The 13956-nt window shown below is 38.2% G+C and overlaps 2 protein-coding genes across 2 annotated transcripts in view; both read left to right on the plus strand.

Moving 5' to 3' along the window:
* Nucleotides 1–13956, plus strand: part of LOC139819876 (cytochrome P450 4C1-like) — a 112079-nt gene that overhangs the window by 34600 nt on the left and 63523 nt on the right. The window lies entirely within an intron of this gene.
* Nucleotides 9381–10514, plus strand: LOC139820882 (uncharacterized). The gene is made up of 2 exons (XM_071791470.1): nucleotides 9381–10074; nucleotides 10297–10514. Exons 1-2 carry the CDS (start codon nucleotides 9381–9383, stop codon nucleotides 10512–10514), a joined length of 912 nt encoding a protein of 303 aa, XP_071647571.1.

Genomic DNA, 13956 nt, shown 5'->3' on the forward strand with positions numbered 1-13956 from the left:
TAAAGTCCCATGAATCGGTAGGGAACTTCATCAATGCGAGCGCGCGCGTGTTCTCGGTAAACGTATCTAATAAGTGGAGAAGAGCCTCGGCCGACTCCGCCTTCAATGGCTTTGCCTCGATTATCGAATTCAAGTGATGGTCCGCTAACTTTCTCTTATTCCGGTATCGATCTACCAGCGAGTCGTAAGCTATCAGATAGTACTCCTCGGAAAACGGCAGGTTTTTCACCACGTTGAGTGGTTCCCCTTTGAGCGAGGCTAGCAGATACTGGTATTTCTCTATCGCGGAAATCTGCTGGTTGTGTATCGACGCGTTGAACAACGCGATGAAGGAAGGCCACAACGTGAGATCGCCGGAAAACTGCGGTAGCGGGATCTTAGGCAACTTGACCACCGAGGCCTGACCCGAGGGCGGTGCCGGCGCGCCTCCGAGTGGCGCGCCCGTTTCATGATGATAGCGACTTTTTACGGCGTAATGCATCTTATCGAAACTGGCTCGGATTTCGTCCTCGACATCGAAATCCGCCGCTTCTTGGATGACCTTCAGGTGGGTGGCCTCAAAATCGTCCGCGATCTTCGCTACGCTCGAGTAGCGAGCGAGGAAGGTCGCTCGGATTGCCGCGTCGGTCGCGGCTTATAGGGAGAGGTCGTGTATTTCTCGCATACGCCGATTGCATACTTCGCGACGAGCATATGCGTTTTTTGACATGATGTAACAAAGGGGTCGTCCACAACAGACAGACGAAGCTAAGAGCAAAGGAAGGACGGCGAATAGGTAATCGGAGGCGACGGCAACTCGAACCAACAATCGAAACCCGGCGAAAACAAACACGAAAGTCAGGTCGCCAAGGTGAGGGATAACGGACTGCTCCGTTCGATGCTCGCGCAAAGTCACGAGGGAATATTCTCGGTAATATTCCTCGAGTTGAACGTGGAGAATACTAGTCGCCGGATTAGCGCGATAAACAAAGATGCGATCCGACTCGCGGACGTCAGGACACGCGTCGCAGAAACTCGAAAGGCAAATATTCTCGATCGACGACAATAATAATATTCTCGAGCGATGGTACTCTCACACTGATCACGAATGTCGGGATAATACAAGTGTTGGGTCGGGCCGTACGTCACCTCGCAACGACGAAAACACGAGCGATGCCCGAGACTATACGGAAAAACAATGCGCACGTGACCGGCTCGTGATCGAAGGCCACGGCCGTTGTCTATGATGCGAAAGTATCGCTGGCCCGGAATACATTCCATTCCTGAAGAGACAGTCACAAGGATATATACCAAAAAAAGCAAAAGTATTAACATCAGAAAAAATTCAAAAATTTCTCAACGAAGCTGATGACCAAAAATATTTACTTATAAAGGTAACGTATCAAATACAAACATAAACTTTTACATCAATAAAAAATTTTATACAATCTGTACATAATATACTAAATTATTTACAGGTAGCTATAATATTTGGAATTTGTGGTGCATGCAGAAGAGAGGAACTCGTCAATATAAAAGTTAATGAAATCGAAGACAAAGAAACTATCTTGCTCGTTAAAATTCCAATTACAAAAACTTACAAACCAAGATCTTTTATAATCTTCGATGAATTCTACACTATATCTAAAAAATATATAAATTTGAGCCCAAAAAACGTCCAAAACTCAAGATTTTTTCTAAATTATCAAGATGGAAAGTGCACCACTCAACCAGTTGAAATCAACAAATTCGGAAAGATTCCATCAATTATTGCATCATATCTACAATTAGCAAATCCTGATTCTTATACTGGCCACACCTTTCGTCGCACTTCTGCCACGCTGCTAGCAGACTTTGGAGCGGACATAACAACATTAAAACGACACGGTGGCTGGAAATCCGATACAGTTGCTGAAGGATACATTGAGGACTCCATCAATAGCAAAAAAAAATATACAAGCAAATTACACAATCAATCAACAATCCCATGTCAACATCCAACATCCAAAATAAAGAAAACTCAAAACCTATAAATAACACAGATACAAATACCGCAACACATACAAATGAACAGTACATAGACAGAATACTAACAACATCCAACACGAAAAATAATCCAATCATACTACAACTAAACAACTGTTCAAACATAACCCCGGAAATAAGAAATTAATTTATTTTACTTTCTAATATATATATATAATATATATATATATATATATATATATATATATATATATATATATAGATTATGACGGCAACGACGATGTCCTCACGGTCTCGCCAGCCGTGGAGGAGCGCGCTGTCGCTTGTTCTTACTACTTGATCTCCTTAAGTACTCTCAAAATCGCGATCAGACCCTCAGAAACCCAGATGAAAGCTCGACCACAGAATTCCTCAAAGTGTAGGTGCCAGGTGCGACTCCTGGCACCACGATACACAAAACGTAACTCTCTCAGGCGTGAGTCTACTCGAAGGATCGTAGTTGGAAGCAGAGAGGGAGCGTAGCGCAATTAACACATCCGATTAACAATAAACAGAAAGAAAAGTATATTTAGATAATGTAGGTAACAAGTGAAAAGAGGTAGGCGAGTTCCACGGCGAACAAGCAGAATCCGAGTAAGCGTCCCGTGTCACCCCACGAGCGCGATACTCATTCCATCGCCGAATTGCACAGCAATTCCCAATCAGTTTCATACATTAATTCTCCCGAGTCTTATACATTACTTTTTCCCGACATAGACCATAACGAATTCTACCCTATCACTACTCGAACGCGAGATAACCGAAAAACATTTCTTTCCGACGAAGCACAAAGGTACGCACCTACAACTAACGCCAATTACTTACAATTAAACGCGGCATATCACGACAAACGCAAGGACATTCACTTACAATTAACGCGGACCTAACCGGAAACGACCATCGCGAGACACTCGCACGCGCGAGAGCAACTTCCCGAATCGACTGCGGATCGCCCGATCACGCGAGTCTCGAACGACCGCGAACCTCCCGACTACGCGAGTCCCAAATGACCGCGAATCTCCCGATTGCGCGAGTCCCGACTGACCGCGAATCTCCCGATTACGCGAGTCCCGAATGACCGCGAATCTTCCGATTGCGCGAGTCCCGACTGACCGCGAATCTCCCGATTACGCGAGTCCCGAAAGGGCGCAAAACTCAAAGGCGCCCGTCGCCACGGCGCGGCGGGCGGGATCACGTGCTGCTCACGAAGAGCTCATCTCGCTACGCACAGTATCCTCGACGCGAACGATCTTCACCACGCGAATCCTTGCAACATTCTCAACCCGATCCGTTACCGTGTGACACAATTAGACGGACGAAGACTACAAAATTAAACGCACGCTGACTGTCGGCGGCCGTACGCTCAAATTCCCGAGACGGGCACCCGCGATCACTTTCCCGCACGGGCCCTCCCGCGGTATGGTATTCGGTATCATTCAAGTTACGGCGGATCTCATCTATTCCCGCGGCACAACGCGACTCTCGGGAGGGCCTTAGTATTGCGACGATCTTACTTTGCGGAGGCTGAGCAAGTGGCCTTACAAGAGATCGCTCGATCCGGCAGCTCGTCGTTCGGCTCGCAGGGCTGGATGGTACCTGGACGGCGGCTCGCACGACAGTGATCTTCCCTCAGCCCGGCGGGACCACGCTGGGCCCGCGCGCGCCCGCGCGCGCCGGTGTCCCTAGCCCTGTCGGTGCTGCGCCCTGGCACGTTAGCGATCCCTCTAGGCGATCGCCGCGCCTTACTAGGGCGCCCCTCGCAGCTGCTTCTATCCGCCGGCGGTAATTTTGAAACTCGCCCACGTGAGACCGGTTGTCCAGGCCGCGACTCATCGCCCGGTTAAGGTAAATGCACCTATTTGCGTCCGTGCACCTATTTGCGTCCGAATCTGATTAAAAAGTAATAAAATCAATTAATATCCACACTTATTGATTCATGAAGAATATTTATTCCATTCTATAGACAATATTCTATAATTGCGTCTATTTTAAAATGTGTTTCATTGAAATTAAAAAAATATAACACGGTTTCAATTTTCATAGTGCGCGCCGTGAATGACCATCTGTGTATACGCGTGCACTGAGGGCAAATTCTTAGTAGATCGAACGGTGAAAGTGACATTTTTATCGTTGTTGCGGATCCTGAGAAATAATCACGAAGTAAGTCCAAGTGTTTTAAGCAATCCAGCTCCACAAGCTACTCAAAACGTGTGATTTCATCACACGAAAGGTCAGTAAATTATTAATTTCACACAATAGTAGCAAAGCAACGCAACAACATCCTAATGTACCGGGTGGTAAAAAATTATATGTCATGGCTTTGACAGATGATTCTCCAGATCGAGATCGGTAAAGATCTGAAAAAAGTTGCATCCGCAAAATTGATCTTGACCTTGAAATTTAAGGTCAAACTTTTTATTGGCTTAAAAAATTCTGCTCATCAAGAAAAACAAAAGTCTTAAAGAGACCATAGGTCGCAAATAAACTCTTCAACCCAAAAGAAAACCATAAAGTTGAAAAAATTGGGATATGTGATTTTGTCGCGAATATTGATAAAAGAAGTTCTGTCTTTCTCTATCGACAAACTGACAAATCAATTCATGCTTTTCTTTTCCCTCAGGAACAGAGAAAACTCATGTTTCGCTACCAACATAAGCAGTCTATGTTAATATGTCTATGGTTTAAATCGATTTATCATTTATATCAATTATATTAATATATGTGGCGGCTGGCCCTATCGCGCCTAAGGGCCTTGGCACATAGAAAAACTTAAGCAGTAAAACTCAAGCAGTAAGCAAATCAGCCAATCACAGTCAAAAACTTAAGGCACGGCCCTAAGCGGTAGCGAATCCATACTGTTGATTTCTTACTGCTTAAGTTTTTCTATGTGCCAAGGCCCTTAGGCGCGATAGGGCCAGCCGCCACATATATTAATATAATTGATATAAATGATAAATCGATTTAAACCATAGACATATTAACATAGACTGCTTATGTTGGTAGCGGAACATGAGTTTTCTCTGTTCCTGAGGGAAAAGAAAAGCATGAATTGATTTGTCAGTTTGTCGATAGAGAAAGACAGAACTTCTTTTATCAATATTCGCGACAAAATCACATATCCCAATTTTTTCAACTTTATGGTTTTCTTTTGGGTTGAAGAGTTTATTTGCGACCTATGGTCTCTTTAAGACTTTTGTTCCTCTTGATGAGCAGAATTTTTTAAGCCAATAAAAAAGTTTGACCTTAAATTTCAAGGTCAAGATCAATTTTGCGGATGCAACTTTTTTCAGATCTTTACCGATCTCGATCTGGAGAATCATCTGTCAAAGCCATGACATATAATTTTTTACCACCCGGTACATTGCGTGCGTCTGGTTGCTTCAAATATTCAAAGTAATTGAATCGTCAGTGTATTCATGCTAAAAATTGTCGTGAATGATGCGAAAAATATCACTTTTTCGATGTGCACTGTTTTTTTCTGCGGCACAACTTATAAAGTAACATAAGTTTTATCAGAATAATTCAAGTCCACCATAACCTCTGAAGAGCAGACGCAAATGGGGGCCCTACACATTCTGTTTCTATTTGCGACCGAAAACATTCAATACATATTCGTTTTATCCATGACCATGACGGACGCAAAATAGTGCAGTCAAATCGTTCTACTAGTTTGCGTCCTGACGCAAAGGGGGCAACGCAATGGACGCAAATACGTTCGAAAACTAATCAGGCGGACGCAACGACATACAATAATACCTTCGCGTAATTTTAGAATTTTCCGGTGCAATATGTAGCAATTTGTCAAAACAAAAGCTTTTTTCCATAAAGAAATATATATTTTTCAATCAGTAATGATTTTTAATCAAATTGGAATAGATTATACTCATATATTGGTCTTCTATTCTGCTATAACCCTTACATGGACGCAAATAGGTGCATTTACCTTATTCGACGGCCAGGCTGCCGGGCCATGGCTCGTCGACCGGTGACGGTATCCCGGTGGTGGCCCCGTTCCTCGACGGGGACCTTCGTCGGGGCGTCCCCCATTTCGGGTCCTCCGTTTTCGGGCTGCAGTGCGCTAGTGCGGGCTGATTGTGTGCCTTTACAAGCCCTCTGCTGTTCCGGCTGTGGGCCCCAGCGTGACCCGCCCGTCGGCCGTCCATCCTCGGAAGCTTCCGGCTGTCCACCTGAAGTCCCTCGGTGCGGCATACGCCGTTATCAAATTCCGTGACCCTGGCCATCTGCTCCGCACTCTCTCGTCACCTGTAAGTCTCGCTTTAAAGATTTTAGCCTTAACCTAAACGCTCGCGCTCCGCCCGCCTCGGGCGGAGGCACCATCCCTGACGCCTCCCTCGGCCGAGCTCCCATCTGAGTCGAGGGACGTGACATTTGTCACGTCACAAGATATATATACAAACTTTTATTTTTTACAATTATACACACATATATGTGTACTAGATAGCTGACATCTGACATCGAGAGCTTTTCAAAATACTGTCAATAAACTTCTTTCGTAGATATATATTTATTTAAAAAATATAAATATTATTGAAAGTAATTTTTCTTACACCCACAAAATATACGTTTTGTAAGATTAAATAAAACTCAATTAATTAATTAATATATAATTAATTAATTAATTAATTACTTAATTAAGATTAATTAATATATAATTAATTAATCCCGATTTCCTCAAAGATCGGTAACGAAAAATTATACACTTTATGGCACTCCCCGGGAAATTCTACCCCTACTTCATACACAATGCTTTAAGATTCAGTCAATTAATTCCCGAAAAATTGGAAAAATTTTGCAACCGGTTTCCAAAAAGATCGGTAACGAAAAATTATACACTTTATAGCATTTCTCGGAAAATTCTACCTCTGTTTCACATACAATTGTTTGAGATTCGGTCAATTATTTCCCGAAAAATTGGAAAAATTAAAAAAACCGGTTTCCATAAAATCGGTAACAAAAAACTATACATTATAATATTGAACTATTGTCTCCTATTTTTGAAATTAAATAAATACCTATCTATTGATTAAATACATATATTTATTAAATACGTATTTAATCAATTTCAAAAATATAGCCGGACATTGTTCTATATTTAATATTATTATTGCAATTTTCTGTATCATACGAATATAAATACACATATACATATCTCTGTCAAGTTAGCACCCCCACCATAAAAAATCGGAATAAAATGCGTACCAAAATTAAGTACTATTAGGTGCTAATTTAGTGCTCTATTCCTGATTTTAGTGCTCAAGCCGTTTAGCAAAAATTTGCATTTGAAAGTGGCGGTGCTAGATTCATGTAAAACTCGCACTCCCAACCCTAAATACCTACAAAAATAAAAAATTGAATAGTGCCAAAATTAAGAGTTTTTAGAAGCAATTGACAGAATTGAGCTGTCTGTTATAATTTGAAAGATACAAGATAAAAAAGCGATATCATATATAGTGTACGAACAAGAATAAAGTACCTTTCAACATCGAGATACAGAATCGTTTCTAGCGTTAAACTATATTTCCTGATTTTGATGCTCCAAAAATATAAAACATCTGATTTTGGTGCTCACCCCTTGTCTTCGAAAAAACACCATTAATTTGCAGAGCGTCAAAACTAACAAGAATAAAGATGTCTGTTAAGTTAGTACCCTCCCCCCCCTCGACAAAAAACCAGAATAACACATATGCAAAAATTAAATCTTTATGTGCTAATTATGTGCTCTATTCATGATTTTTGTGCTCGAGCGGTTTTGCGGGAAATCGCAATTGAAAGTGGGAATGCTGGCTTAACGTAAGCTAGCACCTCTACTCATTAAAATTACATATAAAATAAAAAACTCAGTATATTAGAATTATGTGCTTTTTATGTGCTTTCATTCAAATGCCTCAAACAAAATTAGTCTGTAATACTTTAAAAACTGTAAGCCAAAAATATCTATACACTAGGTATTGATATAAGAGTAAAATGTCAGTTAAAATACAGAAAGCAAAATAATTCTTATCTTAAAATGTTTCTCGAGTAATGTGCTCTCAAAATATGCACAATAAAATTTTCGTGCTTATCCCCTTCGGCCGACCCAAACGTGAGTACCCCATACGTGCAAGAATAAAGTACCAATTAAAATACAGATAGCGAATTGGTTTTAGTCTTAAAGTGTTCCTCAATTTATGTGCTTTCAAAATATGCACAATGAGATATTTGTGCTCATCCCCTTCGGTCGACCCGAACGTGAACACCCATACGTACAAGAGTAAAGTACCATTTTGGCGCTGCTAGACCTCGAAGTTTAATAAAGTACTAAAATTTTTTATTAAATAAAAAAACAATAAATAGGGAATATATAGGGTAGAGCGGGGTCAAAAGTAACGAGGGGCGAAAGTAACAACTCAAATATCTATAGGCATAGATGCGCATACGTTTGTTGGTTAACGGATAAAGCTGAACAAGCTATAACGTGTCTCAGAACGCCTGCGGCCTGGGTATTGAGTGGACGTGTGTAATAAATAAAATATGTTTTTGAGGCCGTAAAGTAATTTTGGAGGCCAGTCTTAAACTTTTAATATAATATATTCATTGCAAGTAAGTACTTTTTCTTTTAGGTTATATTTGAGTTTCGTTATTTTTGCTTATTATAATAATTATTACTTATTCATTATTCATTATTCATTATTACTTATTTGGCATTTTATTATTAAAAATTTTAAGTCAAAGTTTAAAAACATATTCGGGACGATTGTAACATCATTGTGTGGGGTCGAATGAAACGTTACAAATCGACTGCCTAGTCCTTAGAAACATTGTGTTCCTATCATTTAAAGATATAAGAAAAAAATGTTTATAATTAAATAAACAAAGTTAATGTTTTCTATAATTGATATAATGTAGTGGCGCGTCTAGGTTCTTCGTTGCTATTCGATGGTTGATAGAGAGAGGGATCGGCAAGTTGGCCATTGAATGTATAGCGTCTGAGCATATCACAGTAATAGCGTGCATTTATTAGATTAAGAATATTGTATAAGCGATAATAAAGGTACAAGGTAACCAGTAATAATCCAGAGCCTACAATATACTCGACCATCCGATCACAACAATTGGCGACGAGGTAAAATTGAGAAAAGGAAAAAAATTCGATCAAACTCGCTACCAGCATGGACGCTAACTAATTTGCACAATTATTATCGGCGTTTAATAGTCATCAACAAAACCTGGTTTCTCAGTTATCACAGAATTTTCAGCAACAAAATGAGCCAACTAACCTCAGTCCGATCCTCAGTAATATTCCACCGTTCGAAAATTTTGACCAAACGAAAGAGAAAGTTAAATGTTACCTAGAAAGATTCGAGAATTATCTTGCAATGAAAAACATCGTAGATGATCAGAAAAAGGCCCAATTGCTATGCGTCTCAATTGGCTCAACTTTCTATAATAACCTCTCAGCACTTTTAGGCCCGGACAAGCCGGTCAAAGACTTAACCTATAATCAGTTGAAGAAATATCTTCAGGAAATGCTTTCGCCGCACAGAAGTGTAGTTGTCTCGCAACACTATTTTCTCAGCACGTATCAGAAAGAAGACCAAACTATTCCAGAATTTGTGGCTGCACTACAAAGCAACCTGGCCGAATGCAATTTTAATGTTATCTGCGAGTGCAATAAAGTTGTCTCTGTTGCTAATCTGTTTCTCTGGGCACAATTTATTAGAGGTCTTAAAGACAGCTGGATTAAGGAACAACTTCTACAGGCCAACGTTACTGAATTTCCAGAAATATTAAGCAAGGCAATTGCGTTAGAAGCCTCCAGACTTGAAACTCAAGCTCTTTCAAAACAACAGCTTGCAACGGGATATGACACGGCGTCGGATATAAACAAAGTCTCTTCCCAGAATAGATCCAGACGTGAACAACATCAAAATCGTACTAGGGTACGATCAAAAACTCCAAATTATAGATATCGCTCTTATTCCAGACCAAAATTGAAATCCAGGATTGATTTTAATGCACTGGGAATTGCCGGATTATGTCTCAAGTGTGGTAAGAATAATCACAATATAGGTGAGTGTCAGACTAATCGAAATAAACTCAAATGTAATTATTGTCAAAAAACGAGTCATATTGCCAAAGTATGTATTACGACTCTATTAAACAAAAAATCTTGTAAAAAACAATCTAATTTGAATTCTAATGCAAACAGCAGTGAAGACTCGACAAAGTACGTTCATGATTTAAATGAAAATATGGTTTTTGGCATTAATACAATTTTTGTTGATTCTATAGGTAATAAGCAAGATTGTAAAATTATTGATATATATGACAGTCCAGCCGAACAAATCTCAACGATTGACTTACAAAAATATTTTGTCACTGTACTTTTAAATGGTAAACCAGCAGTATTTGAAGTAGATTCCGGGGCTGGTTTTACTTTATTGCCGGAAGATAAATTCCAGAAATTAAATCTCGATGTATCTTTAGCGCCTACAAAAATATATTTTTGAGCTTATACTAATGATGTGTTTATTCCTAAAGGTAAAACTACTATCGAAGTTTCATACAAAGGACACAGATCGTCAGAGAAAATTTATATTGTACCAAAAGGTCGTCCCGCTATTTTAGGTCGCATATGGATACGCCATTTAGAAATAAACCTCGAAGATATAGACAAGCAGACTAACTCGCGGATCTCTACTCCTGAATCAATTCATTCGATTAATGATCTTTTTACGCGGTATTCTAAAGTTTTTGAACAAAAGATAGGTTGTATTTCAAATCACACAGTCTCCCTGAAATTACGTGAAAAAGCTACACCGGTATATACTAAAGAACGTAATGTACCCTTTGCTCTGCGCGAACGAGTTGAAAAAGAGCTCGATAGTTTAGAAAAAGCAGGAATTATTTCAAAAGTAGATGCTATAGTGACTGGGGATCACCTCTCGTTGTAATTCCGAAAAAAGATGGTGGCGTTCGGCTTTGTGTCGATAAAGGAGGGGTCAATTAATGCCTTGTAACTTCGAAGCATCCAATCCGGAGTGTTCCTGACGTCCTCAACAGTCTACGTAATTCCAAATATTTTTGTAGATTAGACATATACAAAGCATATTTACATATTCTGGTAGATTACGCTAGCAGCCTAATTCAAGCAATCACTGACACATATCGCATGAACCGATTATGTTTTGGAAATAAAGCAGCACCAGCCGAATTTAATCGTACGTTAGAACAAATTCTTCAGGGCTTGAAGAAAACAGCGGAATTTTTCGATGACGTGATCGTACATGGAGAGACAATGGATGAATCCCGGCAAAACCTGGAAGCATGTTTAGCCCGTCTAGAAGCTCATGACATACACTTGAATAAAGAAAAATGCATTTTCTTCGCAGAAAAAATCGAATATCTTGGTCATGTAGTTCAATACAACCAGATATCAAAATCTCCAGCAAAAGTTCAAGCAGTTCTTGATATGGCTCGCCCCAAATTGTTACTTTTGACCCCGCTCTACCCTGCATAATTTAGGGAAGAATGCGACAGGAGTAAATAAGCAGCGCCAAGTTTTTTTACAAGAAAAATTTATTTTATTTTGATTAAATATTTTTATTTTATACTGTTACCTTTTTAATTTCTTGTGATTAAAATGATTATTTGTAATATTATAATTTTATTAAAAAGAATTAAAGCTACTACCACTTAAGTTGGAATAGTAGGACCCTTGAATGGGAACACAAAGATATGTATGTACCACTTGGGTTTTATTTTTTAAAAATAGTTGCACAACAATTATTTTTCAAAACAATATGTACATTCTTTTTGCAATTGGCGCACATTTAAAGATTTCACTTTTTTTTAATACAATGTCACTTGAATTGAGTTAGGTAACGTAATTTTGTGATATAATAATTTTGTTAAAGAGAAGTAAAGCTACTACCACTTAGGTTGGATTTACAACATTGCGCGTGTACTTGGCGCCTTTTTTTACCTTTTTCGAAAAAGATAATTTTGTACTGTTTCCTTCACCTGAGGGATAATAACCTCAAAAATAACCTCAAGAAAAAAAGTGGTAACAGATAGTGGTAACATGTTAATATTGACCGCAGGGAGCTAATGCCGAGATTTTTAAGAAAGAAGGTGTATCCAAAATCGCACACATACGTATGTGCTGTGTCTTAAATTGTAAAAGTTAAAGAGAACGAAAAAGTTATCTGTATCTATATGCACGTATGACAGGCACTATCGCGTAATAAAGATTTTTTTGTTCCGAAGTATCTTAAAAAAAGTTTTAAAAAATGTTTTATAAACTCTCTACCATAAGGTGCTTCTGTTCAATTTTCACTCAGATTAATACTCAATAGGCGTAGTATAAGGACGTATTTGAGATATCCAAATCTTGAAATTTGCAGTCTTCCACCGTCAAACAAAAGAAATTGGCGAACATAAACATTTATACCATCTCAAAGTACGGACTTTGCCCTTTCAAATTAAAAAAATACTTTGTCCTACGATTATTTAGCGAGATATCGCAATTTAAAGTAACTTCTGTTCTTTTATGATTTCAGCACCATACCGCTGACATTTACGTAACTTGCTCGGTCAGATTTTGCAAATCATGACTGTACTTGTATATGTGTATGTTTATGGAGTGTACATGTGTATGTGTGTACATACATGTAGAAATATTTTAGTAGTGTTTATACCGTATCACGCGTATCGCGCAATCTTGATGTATATTGATGGATTTTTTTACATCAGATTGAAAAGGCCACTGTGTCTTTAGAATAAAATTTATCAATCTGATGTAAAAAAATGCATCAATATAAAATGAAGATTGCGCGAGGTAATACGGCGAAGAGATGACAACACGTCTTACTAAAAAAAAACTTAGCTCTACATGTACACACATACACATAGTACACTCCATACACATACACATACATTCTTAATAAAATCTTTATAAAATACGAACGAGCAACCTCTCCGTGATGCATATCAGGTTACTCAAATGTCGGCGGTATCGTGCTGAAATTATAAAAGAACAGGGGTTACTTTGAATTGTGATATCTCGCTAAATAACCGGCATAGGACAAAATGTTTTTTTTTCCCTTTCTTTCTTTCTTTCATTTGAAAGAGCAAAGTCCGTACTTTGAGATGGTATCAATGATTATGTTCGCCAATTTTTTTGTTTGACGGTGGCCAAAATTTTAAGATTTTAGATATCTCAATACATCTTTATACAAAGCTGACTATGCCTTTGAGTATTTATCTGAGTAAAAATTGAACAAAAGCATCTTATACACAGTAAAAAATAAAATGTTAATCGTAACATTTTTCAAATGTCCCCCAGAAAGTCCACTCTAAATTTTTTGAGTTAAAATAACTCATTCATCGTGTGTTACTTGTTGACAAATTAGAAATGTTAATTTATTGACACTATATTTTACATTTATATTTGTTCTTTTAACTTTAAGTATAATGTAAAAATAACTTGTAAAAAATGTCGATATAACATATTTGAATAAACGACAGTTATTTCAACTTAAGAGAAATGTTGTTTTGAACATTTGATTGTAGTAAATTTGATTATTTTGTATGTCAAAGTTTACGATTATTTGAAGATTTACTTTAACTTTTGTTTATGTTAAAATAACTTTAAAGCGTGTTGATTTTTTGAAATAATTATGTTAAAAGAACTCAAAATAATATTCAATTTCTAAATGACGTACATAAAGTGTTAAGTTATCACGTTGACATTAATATAACACATGAAAATGTTACGAAAATAATAACATAGCTGTTGTATGTTAATTTTACATTGAAATAATAGTCAAATCTTGGTAACACAAGAAAATTTTAACATTTGGACGCACGATTTTTTACTGTGTAGTAGAGAGTTTGCTTTGTAAAACTTTTTTTTAACCCTTAAATGCCACACCTCTCAAGAATCTCGTA

Source organism: Temnothorax longispinosus, chromosome 10 (assembly GCF_030848805.1).
Source record: "Temnothorax longispinosus isolate EJ_2023e chromosome 10, Tlon_JGU_v1, whole genome shotgun sequence".
Classification (NCBI taxonomy): Eukaryota; Metazoa; Arthropoda; class Insecta; order Hymenoptera; family Formicidae; genus Temnothorax; species Temnothorax longispinosus.

What these genes read in the sequence shown, in the direction of transcription:
- LOC139820882 (XM_071791470.1), top strand. Translation starts at nt 9,381, where the DNA reads ATGAAAAACATCGTAGATGATCAGAAAAAGGCCCAATTGCTATGCGTC. An exon ending in TAAGAATAATCACAATATAG is followed by an intron (nt 10,075 to 10,296) that starts GTGAGTGTCAGA and finishes TTGATTCTATAG; the next exon opens with GTAATAAGCAAGATTGTAAA.